The following is a 21,883-nucleotide window of genomic DNA, read 5'->3' on the forward strand; positions in this document are numbered from 1 at the left end:
CAGCAGATGCACACTCACTCAGACCTCGGTGACCAGTGACATCATTTACCCTGGGGTCAGAAACATCTGTCTGGTGGTCTCCACCCTGATCTTCTCGCCTGATAAGCGAGGACAGCCTGCCAGGGGCTTCACTCTGTTTATCAGGGTGAGGGGAAGTAACTTGTTTGAGGCCAACTGGAGGGGTCTATGGGTGTGCCTGGTGAGACTGCAGGTTTCAAACTGGAGTTTTTAAAAATGGAGTTGCTTAGGCTCAGCCTTAGGTCATCCTCACAGGTGCCTCTGGGAGCTCAGTGAGAAGATGTAGTTTTCAGTAGAAGAGGAAAAGTATGTAGTTCCATTAATCAGAGAAACTGGTGTTTGAGAATTTAATCCCTGAAGAGAATTGAGACACAGAAGACTAAATCTGTGTCCTCACAGCAGAAGCTGCTCCCCTTCTTTCTTAATGTGTTGAAAGGTACTGTCAAAAAAAAAAAAAAAAGATTTTTTTGCATATTGGGAGGCCTTGGTTAATAAGTGGATATCACATGATTTCTCTTCACCTGGACTTGTTCACTGTTAAAAAAATAAAAAGGAGGATAATACCTCCCTGGGCACATTCCTTCCCTTCATCCAGTGTGATGTGAGCGGATCACATATCAAAGAACCTGGCTTGGGAGCTGAGTGTGGACAAAAGTCTGATCTTCGCTAACTCTGAATTTGGGCTAATCTCTAGGTGGGGAAGGACCCCTTTCTTTAACTGGTCAAAGACTGTGTCCTATAAAGCGGGGTTCTAAATATGAGAGATCATGTATGTGAAATGCCCAAATGGCACAGAAGAAGCATTCAACAAAGGTATGTGATTCATATGAACTCTGCACATTGATTACAAGCTTGGAAAACTTGTAGCAAAATGCCAAACTAGAAAGAACACACCTCATCTCAACAATTGCAACATTGCCCTGGATCCTACTATACAGTTCTTGGCAACTGCTGAGATAATAAGAGAATCAGATATTTATAGCTCTGGTAAAAAGTACTGCAATTGTTATTTATGGATCCTGCACAGTGCCTGGGAAAAATACAGAGAAATGTCACTAGAACTATCAAGTCACAAAATACTTTGCCTAGGAACACCATGGTTTCTTTAAGTTTCATTTTGCTTTACTTAAGCCTACTGAATCTGCCTTACTTGCCCAAAAGGCAAACAAAACAAAACAAAACAAAAAAGCTTGTGGGTTTTACCGTCAAACCATTTTCTTCTTCCAGAAAATCCAAACCAGCATCTAGCTCATCCTGGTTACATTGTTACCCCTGAGGACTTGGATTGACATCTCTAACTAAATTCAGCGCCTCCAATCGCGGGCACAGTGGTGTGGAGGTCGGGGTGAGGACCTGGGAAGACAAAGCCAGGCTTTCCCAGGTGACAACCGCACTCCCCGATACTGAGATGGACCCTGGCATCACTCTCTGCAAGAGGGCACGGAATCTCATTTCTCTCGAGTTGTCCAGAACCCCCCAATTTTTTCTTTGGGGGGGGCAGAGCTGAACCCCGACAACCCAGGCAAGTCTAGGGGGGTCATTCCCCATAGTAACCACACGGTGTAGACCACCCGGTACAACCACGCGGATGGCTTTTAAAAAGTAGTAGTGTCTATTGCTTCCCAGACCAGGGTAATTTGACTACTTTCCGGGGAGAGGCCCAGGCTCAGGTATTTTAAAGCCCGCTCAGATGGTTCTCACACCAGCCCGGTCCGAAGGTTTCGGGAGCGCGCCGGCGCTACCACGTGGGCGCTGGAGCCGCCGCCGCGCGCGCTCGCGCCTCTGACGCGCCACGCTCTGGCGCAGGCGCGCACGTGAGCCTTGGGCTCAGCGCTGGGAACTCCGGTCGCGGGTTTCCGCGACCGCGCCGCCTCCTCGCGGCAGCTGTGCGAAGGCGGCAGGAGCCAGCCAGCCAGCCAGCCAGCCGGCCCCGAAGGAGGCGTGGACATGACGCCGGGAGCCGACGAGCCCGGAGCCCGCGCTGTCGCCTAGGGCGCCCCGGGGGCTCCGCGGACGGGTGGGGCTGGGGCTGGACGCGGCCCAGCACTGCGCGGATGGCCGTGCTTCCGCGGACCGCACTTGTCTTCCTGCTCCTGCTGGCCGCCCCTGTCAGGTGCCAGGAGCAGGATCAGACCACCGACTGGAGGGCCACCCTGAAGACCATCCGGAACGGCATTCACAAGATAGACACGTACCTGAACGCCGCCTTGGACCTCCTGGGAGGCGAGGACGGGCTCTGCCAATACAAGTGCAGCGACGGTGAGAGGGTACCCAGGCCCGGCGAGCCGCGTGCTTCTAGGGGAATTGGGGTGAGCTGGGTCGTGGAAGTGCGAGAGTGACAGATGCAGGGCAGACCTTGACGGAGTCCTTTGGCTGTGGAAAAGATTACCCACTGCTAGAATCTTGCTATTCTTGTGATTGAGTAACCTGGATACAAGTCCGCCCCACTGTTGTTAGGATAGGAAAGAGGTCGCGGGAGTGCGTCCTGTTCCTGTGTACTCTGTTCTTTCATTGCCACTTCCCGCCCCCCCCCCCCCCCCCCCCCGCAATTGCACAGAATTGCCTAAGAACTTATTGACATATGAATCCTGGGAACTGAGTGGAACAGACTGATTTTAGCTCTGTATTTTGGCGCTGATACATGAGTCAGCTGAACATGCAGAGCTAACCGAGAATTTTTAAATCATGCCCTATTCACTTTTTCGAGAGTTAGTATTAAGTGGTTTTTATTTTTTTTCTGCAAAGCTGCAGAAAATAAATTACGACCTTTGAACAGATTTCTGGTGTATTCAGTTGTTGAGAGAGAGTTCGGGTAACTTCTAGAAAATAGTCTAGTAAAACTTTGACAGCTCTCTTTGGATATCACTGATCCCTCCTAACTGTTGGTCAATATTAGTATAATTTTTCATTAATTTCATTTAAAAAAGACTTTAATTCTGTTTGAAACTGAGGACTTGTGGCAGTGTAGGGAATAATAAACTCAGAGGTTTCTGGTTTTTATTTTAATCACTTGACTGCTTAGATATTTTAGTAGTTCACGTAAGCATTGGGACTTCTGTTTGGAGATTCAGAATGTTATGATAGCACAAGATATGGGTCTAGTTAATGCCGGTATCTGAAAAACAATAGAAAACTTCATCACTTTAATGGTAAAACTAGGTTGTAGGTATAGGTGAACTTAAAACCTATATCATGTAAAACTGTGATGCCACCTGCTGCCTGTAATTCTCCAAATAATTTCTAGCTTTATGTTAACTAAGATGAAGAATGAGCTACATCTTGTATGTGTTAAAGTGCTGAACAGGTACTGAGACATGGTTTTTTTTAGTTGTAGATGGACACAATACCTTTATTTATTTATTTATTTTCATGTGATACTGAAGATTGAACCCCGCACCTCATACTTGTGAGGCAAGCTCTCTCTGCCACTGAGCCACAATCCCAGCCCCTGAGACATGTTTTATTTATTGCTTGTAAAATTTATGCCTAAATGCATCTGGAAGAGTGTTTTTGTTCTTGTAGAGCTTATTGGAACAAGTGAGTGAGTAATTTAAAGATTAAATGATAGCCATTCCTGAGGCAAAAGTTATGATTTTACTTAGTCATTTTTACTCAGTACACAAATTATTAGGGTCCCGACTATGTCAGGTGTCATTCTTCTAATTGTTGTGGTAGGGAGAGACCATCAGAAAACTGATAAGTGAAATGAGCCAGATATGGCCTGTATTATGCCAGTAAGTCTGCAAAGACAGTAATGGAGAGTTGGGTGCAGTTTGATTTTAAACAGGATGTTCAGGAAAGCCCCCACAGAGAAGAGAATATTTTAGAAGAAATATGAAAGTGGACATGGTGAATTGAGACAATCTGAAGAAAGAGCATTCCAGGCAGATGGAACAGCACAGAAAGACCAGTCACAGATGACTTTGAAGGTTTTGGCCCCAGCCAAAGGGAGTGTGCAGTTGCCATTTACAGAGATAGGAAAGGCTTAGAAAGAGTAGTCTTCGTAAACTTTGTTAAGAGTAGAGTAGTAGAGTTTAGTTACATTTAAAATATCTCTGAAGTTGAATGGATACTATTTCTATTAAAAGATTGTCTTCATCTTTCCTTTTACCTTTACTGTCTTCATCTTCCACCAGCCTCACAAAATTTGCATTTGGAGTTTAGAGTAAGGTCCTTTTGTCTCTTAGTAAGTAATGTCTTTTCAGTGGACATGTGATTCAGAGCCAGCATACTGACAGTTCCAACTCAATGAAAACTATTCTTTTAATTGCCATTACTTGAGAAATCTTCCTGGAACAATGAGTCAATTTTTCATAGATTTGGCACAAGACCAAATCAGATCCAAACAGAAAGACAAATCCCAAAGGTAGGGGAGCATAGGGAATAAGGGATGTTTTTCAGTTGCAATAAAGAGATCAAGGAAGCTTTAAGGAAAAAAAGCAGGATGAGGGAGATAATGGTAGGGGGAGGGCGGTCAGATTAAAGTACACAGACTTGGTGCATTGGGCCCTGCTTGTTTTACTTATGGGACTGGCATTATGGAGACTTGCTCCTTTACTTTTGGCCATCCACCTTTGGGTGGGAAAAAGGCTTTATTGAGACTAAAGTTATTTAGGGGAACAAATTGGTAGTTACCACCCTTTCTTAATTTTTTTCTCCTTGATACCTGAGAAGATTTGAGGAAGAAAAATTTTTAGTTTCCTTTAGAAAATAGAAAAATTGTTTTCTAAAAACATTTTAAAATTATGAATGTCATTTTTTTCATTAAGTGAAACACAAACATACACACATATCTTTTGCAGTATGAAGGATTGAAGCCAGGAGTCTTGAATCACTGGGTTTCTACCACTGAGCTACATCCCCAGACCTTTTTTTTTTTTTTTGCTTTGTTTTGTTTTGTTGTTGTTTATTTTTGAGACAGGGCCTCAGTAGGTTGCCCAGCTGGCCTTGAATTTGGATCCTTCTGCCTCAGCCTCCCCAGGTGCTAGGATTATAGACGTGTATGTGTATATTTTTTGTTTGTTTCATTTTACCCTCCCCTCAGGAATTATTTTAATTTTTTACATATATAATTTTAATAGTGCATTATAATTATATGTAATAGTGGAATTCATTATGCCATATTTGTATATTCACATAATTCGATCAATCTTATTCCCTAGTACCTTCCCTTTCCCTTTCCACCTCCCTCCCGTATCGGCTTGCTCTACTTTTTTTTTTTTTTTTGGTCTTAATTTTTTTTATTAGAGCATTATAATTATACATAGTATTTGGGTTCATTTTGACAAAATTACATATACAAGGTGTTTGATTTCAAACCACATCCCCATTCTTCCCTCGGGCTTTTGTCTTGCTCTACTCTCAGATGTCTATATTTTAAGAGGATCCCTTTGGCTGTTTTACTGACAACTGCCGCAGTCTGGCTGGGCACAAATCAGAGCCACTGAAGCAGGAACAAACTTTATTTTTAAACTGCAGGAAAACACTTCACACAGCTCCCGGGAATCCTCCCGAACGCGCCAGGAGGCTTGTCCAGGAACCCCCAGCCGGAAATATCTCTCCCGGAAATCCCTCCTCCTGCACTTCCCCAACCAATGGGAACTCTCGGGGAATCCCCGGAAATCCCCAGGAGAACTCCAAAATAGTGCGAGAACTCAAAAGTTGCGGCAGAGGCGGATAGTAATGCCTCGCCTGTCAATCAATACTGTTGGCAAAATGCCAGGGGCCATACAGACTCAGCCTGGCTCTCAGCAACAACTAAAAGGGTCAAGCAGGGTGGGGACCCACAATAGAAACTGGTTGATGCTTGCAGGGAGTCTAGATAAAAGGTAGTGGTGGTTTTGTCTTTGTTGGTAGCAACAGAGGCATGAGCAGTGGTTGGATTTTGGATGTATTTTGAAGGTAGATTTTGCTGACAGCTTGGAGGTGGGGTGTGAGTAAGGTTTTTTTTTTTCTTTAAATGATACCACAATTTTTGGCCTGATCAACTAGTACAGAGTTGCCATTAGCTGAAATGAAAAGAATAGTTTGGGGCATTACGAAGGATAATGGGGTATTTGTGGGCTTTTGAGAATGATTGAATAGAAAGTAGAAACACTTGAGAGAATTATTGCAGACTAATCTTGGGTAGGTGAGAAGTATGGGTTTTAGTACATAGAGGGATTGGCCAAGAACAGATAGCAGTTAATAGGATGAAGTTCGAAGATGTGGGTTCTGATGTCAAAGATGTGGGTTTTGATGTCAAGTGGGTAGGTGTTCAAGGTCATCCACTGAAATGATGGGAACAGAGATGTTGGAATTTGAGAAAAATAGAGAAGTGAATGGACTAGAAAAACAAAGAGGCATACTGACCCTATGGAGATTAATGATGCTGGGTTTAGTTTCCAATGTTTGTGAATGCAGGTTGGGATTCTACCATTACACTTCCTACAAAACAGTGGTAAGATTTTGTGTGACCCAGCTGCCTTCCTCTTCTGCTTCTGATCTGCTTCATATTCTTTCAGGTGAAAAAAAGTTGATCTGTTTGGGGGTATTTATGTTAAATCTAGGAAAAAGTATGTAGAAAAGAACTAATGTCTCAGACCATGTAAATATTTAGATTTCAGTTGTCTATACATATGATAAGACATCAAGAAAAGGAAATACTGCTTAAGTAAAAAATGAAATTAATGAAGTCTCCCATGACTGGTCTTTCTGTGCTTTGTTTGCTTTTAATTCCTCCCTGATCTCTTCATTTTCTTAGCTTTATGTATGTACTTATAAAGCTTAGGGTATAGTGGCTCCAGTACATTGTGATGTTTTGGTTTGATTCTAATTTCCTTTCTTCTGTTATTGAGTTTTTGTTTGCTTTGTAAAAGCTAGCACTAGTAGAAATGCTAAACTTTTAAATGTTCAGCAGCTTAAAACACCACTTACAACAACATTTAAAATTAAATTAATATATTTATAATTTTGGTGTCCAAATGAACTTTAACAAATAATGAATAATTTATTCAGAAATAATTGTTTCAACATGAAGGTGAATTTAGAACTTTAAAACAATTTAAAATGTTTCAGGAAACTAGCAATTTTGTGTTTTGCTATGGCTAAAGAATATTTTAATTTCAGCAAAGAATATTTCCCATTTTTTTTTTATTAAGTAATTTCTTGGATGCTCATTAGTGCTAAGAATATTCTAGGTGAGGAAGACAAAGTTCCTGTCCTGTTATTTTAATTTGGTTGATAAATGCCTGAAAGAAAAATAAAGCCAACCCCTGTATGTAAAGTGGATATGAAAGGGAGTGGGTGTTATTTTAAATGGGTGAGCTTTTGGAAGGCCTCTCTGAGGAAGTGAAATTAGCAGGATGCTTCCAAAGAAACCAAACACTAGACACACGTGCCCATTTTGCTTCTTACACTAGGGAACCGGTTTTACCAGCATTTATTTTATAGTGTTAGTTTAGTCAGCTTTTGTCACCGTGACCAAAATACCTGACAAGAACAACCTTAGAAGAGGAAAAGTTTATTTTGATTTCAGAGGTTTTATCCATAGTCTGCTGCCTCCATTGTTCTGGGCCCAAGTTGAGGCAGACTGTCATGGTGGAAGGGTGTGGTGGTGGCAAGCTGCTGTATTCTTGGCAGCCAGGAAGAAGAGGAGAAAGTAAGATGTCAGAGACAAAAGATAACATTCAAAGGCATGTCCCCAGTGACCTACTTCCTCCAGCCACACCCTACTTGTCTATAGTTACCATCCAGTATAGATATCCTTTTGGTGGATTAATCCACTGTTAGTTGTAGCCCTCATAATCTAATCATTTCCCTTTTGCACATTCTTGCATTATCTTACATATGAACATTTGGGGAAACCTCATATCCGAATCACAACAGTGTTATTATCCAATGTTTCAAATCAATAGATATTGAATCTTTATTACCCAGTTTTATCTTTTTTCCTCAGAACAATTATAAACACTCTGCGATTGAGATAACAATTTCCTAAACTCCTAGCCTCCATGTTTGTTTTCACCTGTTGTTACTCTGTATATCTCTGTCATTCTTTATTCCTTTAGAGTGGGTGAGAAATATATACAAAATAAGAACATGTCTATGTGTATTAATATAACATGTATATGTGTATCACTATCATTACATCTCATTAAAATGTCAATGACTGTTTTTATAGAATTGAAATAGAAGAAAATTGTATGGCTTTAAATAAAATACCACGGAAAGAAATTGTATAACTACTGCTATTGGTGAACGTTGAGGAAAATATCTTCCCGGTAAAAAGGGGAAAAGTAGGCACTTGAAACAGTGCCTTCAAAACTCTAGCCCAGTGTCAGTTGCTGAGGATGATAGTCTTGTTCGAACAGAATAGGAAGAGGTGCCAGAAATCTGTAAACTGGTAGGAGGGGGAACTTACCAGGTGTCTGGAAAGTTGAACACATAGGCAAATCAGTATCACTTTCATACAGTAAGATCAATCCTTTTTTTTTTTTTTTTTATTCAACTTCCAGACACCATTTTAGGGAAAACACTTCTAAATTTGAACCATTAAGTCTAATTGTGAACCTGAGAAATATGAATAGTAAACATCTTATTTTTTCTGTTTCCAGGCTTTCTGAACATGCTGGGTGTTTGTTGTACTCTTTAGATTCACAATGCGACCCATTGTTTAATGTGTATCTCTAGAAAAGTTGCTAAACATTTTGAACAGTTGGTTGTTAAAACCCCTGACAAGAGGGAGCTTTCTGATAATGTTTGAGGAACTGAAAGGATTTCCTAAGAATATGACAGCCTCTCCCTGCTATGATTTGAATATGGTTTGTCACTTCCAAAACCCATGTTGAAATTTATTTCCCATGATGAGATGCAGTATTAAAAAGTGGAACCTTTAAGAGATGATTAGAGCTCTGCCCTTGTGAATGGGTTAATCCATTTCTGCAGTTAATGGATTAATGGACTAATGGGTTACTCAAAAATTCAATTGCTAAAGGACTGAGTCTCTAGAAGTAGATATTAAAAGTTCATTTTAGAAAGAACTAATGTTATTTTTGTTCCTTCTTTTATGCATGTTCTGAGGCACAACTGAAACGTGTGCTGTCTTGCTGTCTCAGGCTCTATTAATATGAGTTTTTTTCATAATTGTCTCAAAGGGGTAATAGGAAGATGGTGGAATGAGATGGACATCATTATCCTAAGTACAAGTATGAAGACATGAATGGTGTGAATATATTTTGTATACAACTAGATATGTGAAAAATTGTGCACTATATGTGTAATATGAATTGTAATGTATTCTGCTATCATATATAACAAATTAGAATAAAAAATTAAGATTAAAAAGGGTAATAGGAACTGGTTGCATGGTGCATGCTTCCAATCCCAGAGACTGGGAAGGCTAAGGCAGGAGGATGACAAGTTTGAGGCTAGCCTGGACAATTTAGTTTCAAAATAAGGGGAAGGGGTTGCTGGGGATGTAGCTCAGTGATAGAGCATCCCGGGGTTTAATCCTCAGAAATGCAAAATAAATAAATAAAAATCCAAGGGGTGTGATAGGCCCAACATAGCTAATGATGTTCAGTTTGGGGTGCCACATTTTTGTTGTTATTATTAAATATTTTTTAGTTGTTGATGGACCTTTATTTTATTTACTTATTTACTTTAGTTTATTTACTTATTGCTGAGAATCTAACCCATTGCCTCGCATGTGCTAGGCAAGTACTCTACCACTGCTGAGCTGCAACTCCAGCCTCTGGAGTGCCACATTTTAAAAAGATTAGAAGTCATATGTGTTACAAATGATATGGTCAGGAAAGGCCTTGCTGAGAATGTAAACGTCTTAGTGTATTTGGGATACTGTAAGAAAATGCCATCAGCTGTGTGTTTTATGAACAACAGAAATGCATTTCTCACAGTTCTGGATGTTGGAAAGTATAACTTCAAGGTACTAACAGATTCAGTGTCTTGTGAGGGACACCAATTCCTGGTTTTGAAGGATGGAATCTTCTTGCTGTGTCCTGACATGGGTGAAGGAGCAAAGCAGTTCTTGGGCCTTTTTTATAATGGGACTAATTCCATTCATGAGCATTCCACCCTCGTGAACTACTCATCTTGCAGGGATCCCTCTTCCTAAGACTATCACATTTGAGACTATAGCAATGAAGGAGCAGATTGCTAATATCAGGAGGAAGAGCATCTTTAGCCCACAACCAGCACTGGCTTCATGAATGAAGCTTCCAAACATGAGAAATCTCTAGGGAGTTTTGAATTAAAGAGACAAGACTCTAATTACCTTTAAACCAGCTCCAGGACAGCTCCTCCTAGCTCCAGCCTCCAGCCACCTATTGTGGTATCGAGGTTTACTGAAGAGGAGAGAGAGAGAGAGAGAGAGAGAGAGAGAGAGAGAAAACACGCCAGGGAGTGGACTTTTATTGGGGAACAAAAAATTCTGGGGAAAATCTCATCCAATGAAGATTAAGGGGGGCAGCGTCCCAAGGTTATGGGCGACAATTGGGTCTTTGGGGTAGTGGCCAGATACGCCTCCACATGGATAAGCCCTTGGACCTGAGCAGGGTGGGGAAAGCTCTGGATACAAGATGTGCCTAAAGCGCCTCTGGCCCAGCCAGGGAGGAAACCAAATCTCGTGCGAGGATAGTCTCCCACAAGCATCTGTGTAGGGCAATAGCAGGTTCAGATGTCCCCAGGCAGCCGGAGCAGACCAGGAGTGTCTGTAAAACAGCAAAAGATCAGATGTGATGGGATGGAAAGAGAAGGAGAGAGAAGTAAGGAGATGTGGTCAGAAGTCATAGAAGGCCAGATTATATAGAGTTTTTAAGGTTTACAGACTTTGGTTTTTATTCTGAATAAGATGAGGAGCCACTGGAGAGATTTTGAGTAGAAGAAAGACTTGATCTAATGTATAATTCAGTGAGATCACTCAGATTCAGTGCTAAGATTGGACCATGGTTGGGAGTGGTATGAGGTGGGGAAACCAAAGTCGAGTGATTATGGCAATAATCTGTGGTGGTTTGGAATAGGATGGCATTAGTGGAATTGGTAAGAATTAGTTAGATCATGAACATTTTGAAGGTAGAACCAACAGAGTATGTTGAATTGAATGTGGGATGAAAGAAAATAGAATCAAGAATGGCTAGGATTTTTTGCTGTAAGCATCTGGAAGTATGGAGTTGCCATTAACTGAGAAGAGAGAACTGGATGGAATAGTTTTGTGGTGAATGTCAGAAAGGACATCTTTAGAGGCCCATTAGACATCCAAGTGATTAATATATCCCCTTATGTAAGTCCTTTTGAATGGGAAGCCAAATCAGTTTTCTTAGAAATGAAGGTAAACTCAGGAGATAAGAGTTGAAGGATCATGACTGAGGTGATAGTCTGAGGCATTTACCTTCAGCTTCTGAGGGCCCTGAGACAACCCCTCTTCCTGAATGGGGCTGTAAAAACTAGATGCCAGTTCTGTCATCAGACTCCGTTTTCTAGACTTATTTTAATCATTCCATTTTGTACACATTGTTTCTTCAAAATGGGTGGAACAGGCTGTTGTTTTGTTTCTTTATGAGGTTATACTCTCTTGAAGCTTCTCGGTCATCTCAACTTAGCATGAAACTTCTTATCAACTCAAACCATTTTTCAATCATTACTTTGAGTGAGTTACTTATTTAGATGGTTGATTACCAAAAGAGTTGCTTTTTTCCCTCCTTCCTTCACTTTTGGAGGGTAACCTTCTCTTTATTTTAAGTCTTCTAGCAATAAATGCTGCTTGAATGAAAGTTAGTGGAATACTTTAGGTCTCTCCTAAGTATTCATCTTTGAAGTATGTTGTGCTTTGGGTATGAGGTGTCCCTTGAAAAGGTAATGTTTTAGACAGTGTTCAGAGTTGGTATGATCATGAAAGCTATAACCTCATCAGTGGATTAATCCGTTTAATGGATTAATAATACCAGAAGGCAGAAGAACCAACATGTTAACAATTGGTGCCATTCATAGTGGAGTAGGTTATTTCTTGAGGTAGGAGGTCTGTGGGAAACATTCAAGAAGACAGTTGATGACTATCTGGTATGTTGAAGTGATTTCTGAATTACATGAGGTATTTCTGAAGTACCCTTCAAAATTTAAGATTGGTTTGATAATGTCATCTTTCTCTTTTTTACTGAGCCACTGGTGCTATTAGGAATTATAGCATAGCTAGAGTAATATAATTCCCCAAATGCCCTCTTGACTTTTTCATTAGCTGTAATATTCGTGAAACAGTTGGCTGGAGTGGGGGCAGTCCTATAATATCTTATAATGGTATTAAAGTTATTAAGTGATCATTGAATGACCCTGTCTTCCTTAGCTTTAGGCTCTGCCTGATTAAACCTGTTAGTGGTTATTGAGGTTTGTGTGTAGGGGAGCATTTTCTGAGGGTTGAAGAAATTTTTGCCTTACAAGATTTTATCCTAAATAAGTCAAGTGTTGAAATGCATTGGAAAATAGGCTGGCTTTATCTTGGTTTATAAACAGTAATTGCATTTTATAAACTGCTTTATTTGTGTCTATGTATATATGTGCATCTTTGTATATGTTCCACATTCTTCACCACAGGAGAAATAACAATAATTAGTATTCTTAGTGTTTATCAAAATAAAAACATAATCACTTATGTTGCCATCCAATTAAACACTAAATATTTCCAAGAATTAAGTACATTGCAGACCTTTTAAAGTATATATTTTATTTTTGTTAATATTGAAAATTAATTATGATACCATTTATATTTTATAGGATCTAAGCCTTTTCCACGTTATGGTTATAAACCCTCCCCTCCAAATGGATGTGGCTCTCCGCTGTTTGGTGTTCATGTAAGTATTATTTTTTATTTGGTAAGTATTATGACTGGTGGTTTTTGTTTTAATAATTTTGACAATATAAGACTTTGTGTATTCCTAGGCTTACAAATAATTTTGCTTGTTGTAGTAGTGATTAGGTTTATTACACTCCTTTTTGGCAAAACATTTAACTCTTAGAAAAAACAAAATGGTGTAAAATTGATCTTGTTTACATTAATATCATTTAAATTAAATTATATCATTTAAATTATTTTAAAACACAATTTTAAAGTTTAAAATAAAAGAGTAATACTAGGGGGGAAAATATAAATAAAACATGTGTTCTATATAAAAACAAGGCTCAGTGGCAGTTGTTGGGGACACTGGACCTGAGCCCATAATTATGGGAAAAAAATGTTTATGAGAATGATTCCTACACAAAAAAGTTTTGTGAATTATTTAAAATAAATAAGAGTTGTACATTCAAAGTAGTGATGTTTGTGGGGAATGGAGAAAGCTTAGGAAACAACCAATATTTGAGTTCTAGATATTTAAAATTTTCTGTGAAATTTCACAAAAAGCACATTTTATTTGTTAGGAGGTTAAAAAAAAAAAAACTCTTTGAAAATACTAAAAATCAAACTTACCTAGCTTCTGTAGAAATCCCTTAATGAATTTGACCTTATCTTTTTCTTTTAAAGTTATGTTTTATGTTTTGGACAGTAGGAAGTTGTGTTTGTTGCTGGTGGGAAATTGAGTATTCTAACATTGAAAAATAGAGAGCAGTGAGGCATGCCAGAGACACCGTCCCATAGGTGGGTCTGGGTAAAAAGGTTTGTTACATGGGACACACCTGAAGGTAGAAATGGGTTTGTGAGTTTTCTACATAGTAGTCATTGTCATTTACTTCTATTAAGTCTATTTGAATGTAGTACTTTAGGAGAGGATGTTTGCATTTCATTAACAATAATCCATCTAAATGCCTCTTTCAGCTTAACATTGGCATCCCTTCCCTTACAAAGTGCTGCAACCAACACGACAGGTGTTATGAGACCTGTGGCAAGAGCAAGAATGACTGTGACGAGGAATTCCAGTATTGCCTCTCCAAGATCTGCCGAGATGTGCAAAAAACACTAGGATTAACTCAGCATGTTCAGGGTAAGAATGTTCTGGTGGTTTGGGGATGAAAAAAAGTAAAAAGTGCTAGGAAAACTTGGAGGAAGGTGTCTGAGGCAGAAAGAGAGAATTATTCATCCTTGTGCCCTGGAATATGACTCTAATCAAAATTGAAACCCCGAAGCCAGTTGTCTTAATCCACTGGGGCTACTAACAAACAAACTTCAATAGACCCAGTAGTGTATAGACAATAGAGATTCGTTTCTCATTATTCTGGAGGCTGAGAAGTACACGATCAAGGCACTGACAGATTCATTGTCCTGTGAGGGCCCACTCCCTGGTTCCTAGAGGACACCTTCTAGCTGTGTCATCACATGGTGGAAGGGATTAGGCAGTTCTCTGGGGCCTCTTTTTTAAGGGGAGTTATGCCATTTTGGGGGATCCACTCTTTTGACCTATTCATCTCCCACAGGCCTCACCACCTAATTCAACATCTTGGAGATTAGGATTTCAACACAAAAATTTTTAGAGGAACAGTACTAGTGAATTTGAGAGCATTAGGACACTGATTTTGGAGAAGGATATTCTAGAAGATTTGAGTCTTACCTTCTTCTTTTGTATCCATGTTGGGAGGGTCCCCCAGACCACCCCTAGGTTCAGTGATATACTAGGAGGACTCACAGGTCTCCTCGCATAGTCATGGTCACCACTGTGATTTATTGAGGTGAGGGATGCAATGCAAATCAGCAAAGGGAAAAGGAGCTTTGGTATCCTCATTTATGAAATAAAGAGAATGGTAATACACACCTATCTCAGAGTTGTCATAGGGGAAACCTGAAATATTTATGAAATGTAAATCAGTGTTAAAGTAGTAGTTGTAGTAGTAGGTATAAGATTTCTCTACTGTCAAGCTGAAGAATGTGCTGTTCATTGAAATCAGAAGAGAAAGGCAATGAGAGGGGCAGGAAAGGAAATTAATATTTTTAATCATTTACCTTAAGATACTATGCTGGATAGTATCTTCATGTTTCCATTTGATACAAAAATCCAAAGAGAGAGGTGGTGTTATCCCTATTTTTCAAGGAAGAAAACTGAAGTTCAGAAAGTTAGACTTTAGACTGTCTGACTCTGAGACTTGTCCCATAAATAGTCATAGCTTTTATCCCTAAATCCTAATAACTGTACAGGATGAAATCTCTGTACCTGGTGAAGCTTGAATTTGCCACCTCTGTCCCCTTGCATGCTTTTGGCTAAGGTAAACTAGTGCACAGCTGAAGTGTAGAAGATGGATGCATTTCCTGTTCTCTAAGGAGGACATAGGAATGTGGCTAAATGATGAAACCAATTTTCTTTCAATCTCCTTAATAGTCTAGCCTTTGTATTTCCTTGGTTGGTTGTGCTCCTTAATGGTACAATCTTTTGGAGAACTTTAAAAATAAAGTGTTATGATTTTAATAAAAAGATTCTTCCTTATCATGAATATTTGAAACTGAAAGTCTTTGAACACCAAAGCCATCTTGTGCCACACCTCTGTAAATGTTGAAATAATCTCATTTGGATGTTTCAATTTTCTTAAATAAGGAAAGTAATGTACTGGGGATTGATTCTAGGAGCATTCTATCACTGAGCTATTCTCCCATCCCTTTTAGTTTTTTTTATTTTGAGACAGGGTCTTGCTAAGTTGCCCAGGCTGGCCATTATTTTTGTGATCTTTCTGCCTCAGCCTCCCAAATTGCTGGGATTATAGGAATGTGCCACAACATCTTGCTTCCATTACCTTTTTTATAGTTTCCTTTTTTTTTTCTTAACTTTAAAGAAATTTAAAAATCCTACCAAGGAAGAAACACTTTTGATTCCTGTGTCTACTGACCACTAAGCCAAATTTGGTATTAGTAAAGAAAGAGACTGGGTTCCATTTACTTTAAACATCTTTTGGTTTATTTTGTTGTGATTGTGGTATGGGGGATTGAATCCAGGAGTGCTCTACCACTGAGATACACCCCTGGCCCTTTTTATTTTTAATTTTGAGACAGAGTTTTGCTAAGTTGTCCAGGCTGTCCTCAAACTCATAATCCTCCTGTCTCGGCTTCCTGAGGCTGGGATTACAGGTGTACTTTAAGTGTGTTAAGTGACGTGTGATCGTTTTTAAGAATCCACTGGCCATAATGACATATTTTGAAGTTTCTGTTTAAACTTTGTTTCTTCTGCACCTAATACATCTTTCCAGGGCTAGGGGAAAGATGTATTATAGTTCAGTGGTAGAGTGTATGCTTAGCATGGGTGAGGCCCTGAGTTTGATTCCCAACACTAAAATTAAAAAAAAAAAAAATCTTTTCCTTGAAATGCAAATTTAGGAGTTATCAGAAATCTCTATTAGTGATAGATTAAAAAAAAAGTTAACCTTGATTAACTGATCAGTGTTTTAGTAAAGTTCATTACCTGTCTAGTACAAAAAATTGGTTTGAACAGTTAAATGCTCCCAAAAAAAGAAGAAGAAAGAAAAAGACATGGACAAAAGACTAAAACTGAAAGTCTGCAGATATGTCCTACCAGTGTGAGAGGGTTGAGGTGACTTTCACCTAAGTTGTTTGGATGCGCACTAGGAATATGAGTGGCTCATGTTTAACAACTAATAGTTGAAAAAAATGATGCTTTGCAATTGCCCAACAGTAATCACATTTTCTTCTTTTTCAGCATGTGAAACAACAGTGGAGCTCTTGTTTGACAGTGTAATTCATCTAGGCTGTAAACCGTATCTGGACAGCCAGCGAGCTGCATGTTGGTGTCGTTATGAAGAAAAAACTGATCTTTAAAGAAGATTCTGACATTTGGAGGCAAATGAGCATGAAAGAATATAACCTTTGCCAAAAAAACCCTAATGTTTTCACAGCATAAGCTGCCTTATTTTTGTGAAAGGGTCAGTTTAAGACCTTACAAGACTACATTACAACGTTAAAACCTCAAAGTAAAAAAAAAAAAAAAAAAAAAATGCCTTCTCAAGTGTCTTCCTGGACATTGCTGCCTTACTGGACAAATTCTTGATCAATCTCAAAACCAGGTATGTGTTAAAGGAAAACTTTTTGAAATAAGTATGTAACTCAATTTTCACAACTACATTTACAAAAAAAAAAAAAAAAAGATCAAACGTAAAATGAATTATAAGGTCTATTCAACATCATCTTATTTGAAAATATGGAAAAATCTTCATTTAAAGTATCATTTGTCATGACATTTGTGTGTGTGTGTGTGTGTGTGTTGCTGGGGATTGAACCCAGGGCTTTGTACATATGAGGCAAGTACTCTACCAACTGAACTATATCCCCAGCCCTATCATGACATTTTAAATACACATTTATTCCTGGAAGGAACTGACCTTATTCTTTCTCTATTTTAATTACTGAAGCCCCCTAAGCCTATAAATGAGTCACGCAGTTACAAGGACAACATTTCCTTGTCTATTTCTCTTATAAAATTGGAACTATCATCTGGTAAGCTCTTAGGGAGCAAACCCAGAATATCTAAGTATTCTGTGATGCCTAGAAGGTAATGTGAGCAAGGTTCAGAAGCACAGCCATTCCCATTTAACCAACCACCCTTACAACAAATGTCATCATTTACTATAAACTCTGCCCAAATGGAGAAAAGATGGATTTAATGAAACAAATGAAAAGTTGTTTAGCATAACACACCAAAGCACTATATGCTGTTGTTTCAATGTTTATTACTTAGTACTCATTTCTCCTCATAGTAGACTCTTCCATATTTTTAAAGACGATAACTTTTCCAAATTGTGGTCTTAATAAAAAAAGTTATTCTCCCTATTGTTTTTTTTCTTTAATTCTTTAATTGTGGAGTCAAAAGGGGTAGAAAAGGCAAGATGCAAAGAACTGTCTTTTATAGATCTCTTATTTACACTGCAAATTATTAACAGACCTTTAAGAGCAAATCTCAGAAAACTTCGGCTGCTTCTGACAATGTCTAGGAATGGTTTTTGTTGTTTTTATTTTGAGATTGGGTCTCTCTGAGTTGCTGAGACTCATCTGAAACCTGTGGCCCTCCTGCCTCAGGCTCCTAAGTTGCTGGGACTAAGGTGTGGGCCACCATATCCAGCTATGTCTGTTGAAAACTTTTCAACTCCATGGAATGTTCAGCTCTGTTCCCATACTGGTCTTTGCTTACCACTGACTGTTGACTTTCTCTCGCCCAGGACCCCAAGCCATGTATAAATTGCTTAGAAAGAAAAGGGCAGCACAGAGATGTTCCCTTGTAAGTCATTATAGACATAACTGGGCAGAAGGAAAGTTATGTTTATGTTCTGGAGAAAGGGCCACAATCCTAACTTTGAACATGTGTTATTGCTGGAATCTAATGTCTTCCCAGTGTCTTGAGATGGTGGCAGCCATTCTGCTAAAAGATGTGTACCCTGTTAGACAAGTCAGGTATATACCTTGTGGCTAAATGAGCAAACTGGGCTTCAATTTGAGTGCCTAGAAATCTTGATTGATACTTTATTTCAAAGTTTTGTAGAAGGTACAGTTTTGCCATCCATTATCACTTTTTAACTTTTTTTCCCCTGGTGGTATGGGGATTGAACCCAGGCTTCACACATGCTAGGCAAGTGCAAGGACCAGCAAAGCCTATAAGCTGTTTAGTTTATGGTCATAAAATATACAAAAAATAATAGAAACAGTTTTTGTATTTTTTAAAAATAAATTTATCTTGGAATAACTTTAGACTTAAAGAAAAGTTGCAAAGATAATTTAGAGAGTTTCTCTATACCCTTCCCTCAGTTCTGCCTGTTATTAACATTTTCTATAACCAAACATTTGTCAGGACTAAGAAACCAACATTGGTAATTACTGTTAACTATACTTTATTCTTCAGATTTTCCCATTAATGTAATTTTTCTTTTACAGGTCCAATCTAGGATACCACATAGGCATGAGTCATGATGCCAAATTAGCCTCTGGTCTGTGGTGGTTCCTCAGTCTTTTCTTGTTTTGCATAACCCTGACAGTTTTAAGGAATACTGGTCAAGTGTTTGTGGAGTGTCCCTTCCTCTGGGTTTATATGATATTTTCCTCATGATTAGACTGGGGTTATGGATTTTTAGGAAGAATACCACAGAGATAAAGGGTCCTTCATAATGCATCCTATCAGGAGTTACATGCTACCAACTTATTGTATTAACTTTGGACATTCAGCTAAGGTCTTAGGTAAGAAGTTGGGTTTCTCCAATATAAGTTACTATTTTCCTCTTTTGATATTTTGTTTTTTGGGAGCCAGTCACCAAGTCCAGTCCTGTGGGCAAGTCCAGTAGCTGGTGGGCAGGGTTATGTTCAACCTCCTAGAAGGGGGACCATCTGAATGTAGTACTTGGAATTCTGTAGGAAGGATTTGTCTCCCCTCCACCTCAATTTGATTACTTATTCAATATGTGTATCAGTAAAGACTCATGTATTTATTTTATACTTTGGGTGATATTTTTTTGCTCATTGTTCCATCTTGATTATTGGAAATTGTGTTAGGTTGGCTGCTTTGTCCCTTTGACAAATCCTCTTGATTTTTTAGCACTGCCTTATTCTCTGGCACTACAAGATGCCCTGAGCTCATCTTTTATATTCCTTGCCTCAGCCCTAGAATCAGCCCTTCTCTAAGGAACCTACTTCCTTTTGTTAGTACTTCAAAACCAAGATCTGGGCCTACGATCCAACATGCTGACTACACCTGATCTTGCTAGCTAAGCAGAATTAGATGTGGTTCGTATTGGATGAAGAAACCAAAATCTGGACACTGGAAGTGCTTCTTACTATTGGGACATCACTACCTCTTGACATCCCAGTAGACAAAGCTAGAAAAATGTATGTATATTAATCCATGTATATGTACATGTCTATAATTATTTGTGTGTGTGTATTAAGCTCAACACAAGTTTGTACTATATTCAACTTGAATCTAGGGCATATATTTAGATTTCAGTGTTGCTATTTTTCCTGTTCACTGACTAAATTCATAAAAAGATAGGCAAAAAAAAAAAAAAAAAAAAATCAAAAGCCCAACCAAATTTTAGCAGCTCTTTGCAAAAAATATAATATTGATATGTTTAAGTAATGAAATATATTGCCTCCAAATAATGTCTGTGACTTTAAAATATTTATATACACTTTTCCCAGGGACAAATAAAACATTAATTTCATAGATTGAAAAAACGGAGCATAGAGAAGCTGCAGTGAAGACAGAATTAAGATAAATAAGAGCAAGAGCAAATTAAACACATGTAAACGGCTTTTTTTTTTTTTTTTTTTGGTGGTGGTGGGTCCTGGGGATTGAACCCAGGGGCGCTTAACCACTAAGCCACATTCCCAGCCTTTTTAAAAAGTATTTTATTTAGATGGACTGGGGTTGTGGCTCAGTGGTAAAGTGCTCGCCTAGCACATGTGAGGCTCTGGGTTCAATCCTTGGCATCACATAAAAATAACATAAAGGTCATTGTGTACACCTACAACTATAATAAGTTTCTTATGAGTTGCTTAGAGACTGGCTTTGAATTTGGGATCTTCCTGTCTCAGCCTCCCAAGATGCTGGGATTACGGGAGTGTGCCACTGTACCAGCCATCAGGCATCCTTTAAAGAGGGATTTGTCTAGACTAGTTATACTAATAAAAATTATTTGTTTTGGGGCTGGGGTTGTGACCCAAGTGGTAGAGTGCTTGCCTTGCACACATGAGGCACTGGGTTCAATCCTCGGCACCACATAAAAATAAATGAATAGTTAAAACAAAGGTATTGTGTCCATGTTAAAAAAATTATTTGTTTTATTAACTTATCACTAATTCTCCCTAAATTGAAAATATGGCTGTTTCTGCCAGTATTTATTGAAATAAGAGATTATCGGGAGGTTTGATGCAAAATGATAGTTTTATCCTGGTACGAAACAGATAATGTCCTAACAGTGAAGATGATGGAATCTTTGTATAAAAACAATTATTTAGTGAACTGACTTCAGTAACTTTTTTTTTTTTTTTTTGATACCAGAAATTGAATCCAGGGGCGCCTAACCACCGAGCTCTATCCCCAGCCCTTTTAAAAATATTTAATTTAGAGACAGGGTCTCGCTAAGTTGCTTAGGGCCTAAGTTGCCAAGGCTGGCTTTAAACTCATGATCCTCCTGCCTCAGCCTCCCAGCCCATTGGGATTACAGTCATACACAACCTCCTGTCTTCACTTCAGTAATTTTTTGAGATTAGAATGAAAATCCTTCCATATATACTATGATGCATTGTTAAGAGTTCACAGAAGGGCTGGGGATGTGGCTCAAGCGGTAGCACGCTCGCCTGGCATGCGTGCGGCCCGGGTTCGATCCTCAGCACCACATACAAACAAAGATGTTGTGTCTGCCAAAAACTAAAAATAAAAATATTAAAAAGAAAAATTCTCTCTCTCTCTCTCTCTCTCTCTCAAAAAAAAAAAAAAAAAAAAAAAAAAAGAGTTCACAGAAATCACCCACAATGTATTCATTCAAGTCTTGTAAAACAACTGGGGCTATAATTGAAGAAACACTTGTAGTTTTCTGTTTTTCCTCACTATTTAATCCTACAAACCCATTATGGAAGAGCAAGAATGAGTTAGTGCAACAAGTATATTTTTTAAAAGTTGATAGTAACATTAACAGCATTAATAAACTAAAAACCAGTAGTGTTATCTTTGTATGTTTGCCATAGTCATATTATACTTCTTGCTTCAGACTTTTTTTTCCCCAGACTAGGGATTGAACTCAGGCTTCAAAATGCTTGGCAAGCACTCTACCACTGAGCTAAACCGCCAGTCATTCAAATTTACTTATTTAATATCCATAATATCCTTCAAAATCTCCTTGCAGACAACTTTACAAACATTTCTTTGTTGCTTTCACATTTTCTTAAGTTTAGGAATCAGAATCAGAA

General features: G+C 38.8%; 1 protein-coding gene and 1 long non-coding RNA gene across 4 annotated transcripts in view; one reads left to right on the forward strand and one right to left on the reverse strand.

The window, feature by feature from the left end:
* The window catches only part of LOC139706431 (uncharacterized), a 60,836-nt gene extending 58,321 nt beyond the window's left edge, over positions 1 to 2,515 (reverse strand). The window contains exon 1 of the long non-coding RNA XR_011708000.1: positions 2,214 to 2,515. This is a non-coding gene — a long non-coding RNA (uncharacterized lncRNA). The remainder of the gene's footprint in view (positions 1 to 2,213) is intronic.
* Positions 1,858 to 19,993, forward strand: Pla2g12a (phospholipase A2 group XIIA). Of its 3 annotated transcripts, none has more exons than XR_003582805.2 (5): positions 1,858 to 2,277; positions 12,781 to 12,857; positions 13,817 to 13,982; positions 16,635 to 16,998; positions 18,857 to 19,993. XR_003582805.2 is itself a non-coding variant. In XM_027935366.2 (4 exons), exons 1-4 carry the CDS (start codon positions 2,073 to 2,075, stop codon positions 16,751 to 16,753), a joined length of 567 nt encoding a protein of 188 aa, XP_027791167.1. In that variant the 5' UTR covers positions 1,858 to 2,072; the 3' UTR covers positions 16,754 to 19,993. The 3 variants fall into 3 exon arrangements, 1 of the variants encoding a protein (XP_027791167.1); XR_003582806.2 differs by having other exon boundaries at positions 19,575 to 19,993; XM_027935366.2 differs by having other exon boundaries at positions 16,635 to 19,993.
* Positions 19,994 to 21,883: the final 1,890 nt, after the last annotated feature.

The sequence above is a fragment of the Marmota flaviventris genome, chromosome 7 (genome assembly GCF_047511675.1).
Source record: "Marmota flaviventris isolate mMarFla1 chromosome 7, mMarFla1.hap1, whole genome shotgun sequence".
In the NCBI taxonomy this organism is placed as follows: domain Eukaryota; kingdom Metazoa; phylum Chordata; class Mammalia; order Rodentia; family Sciuridae; genus Marmota; species Marmota flaviventris.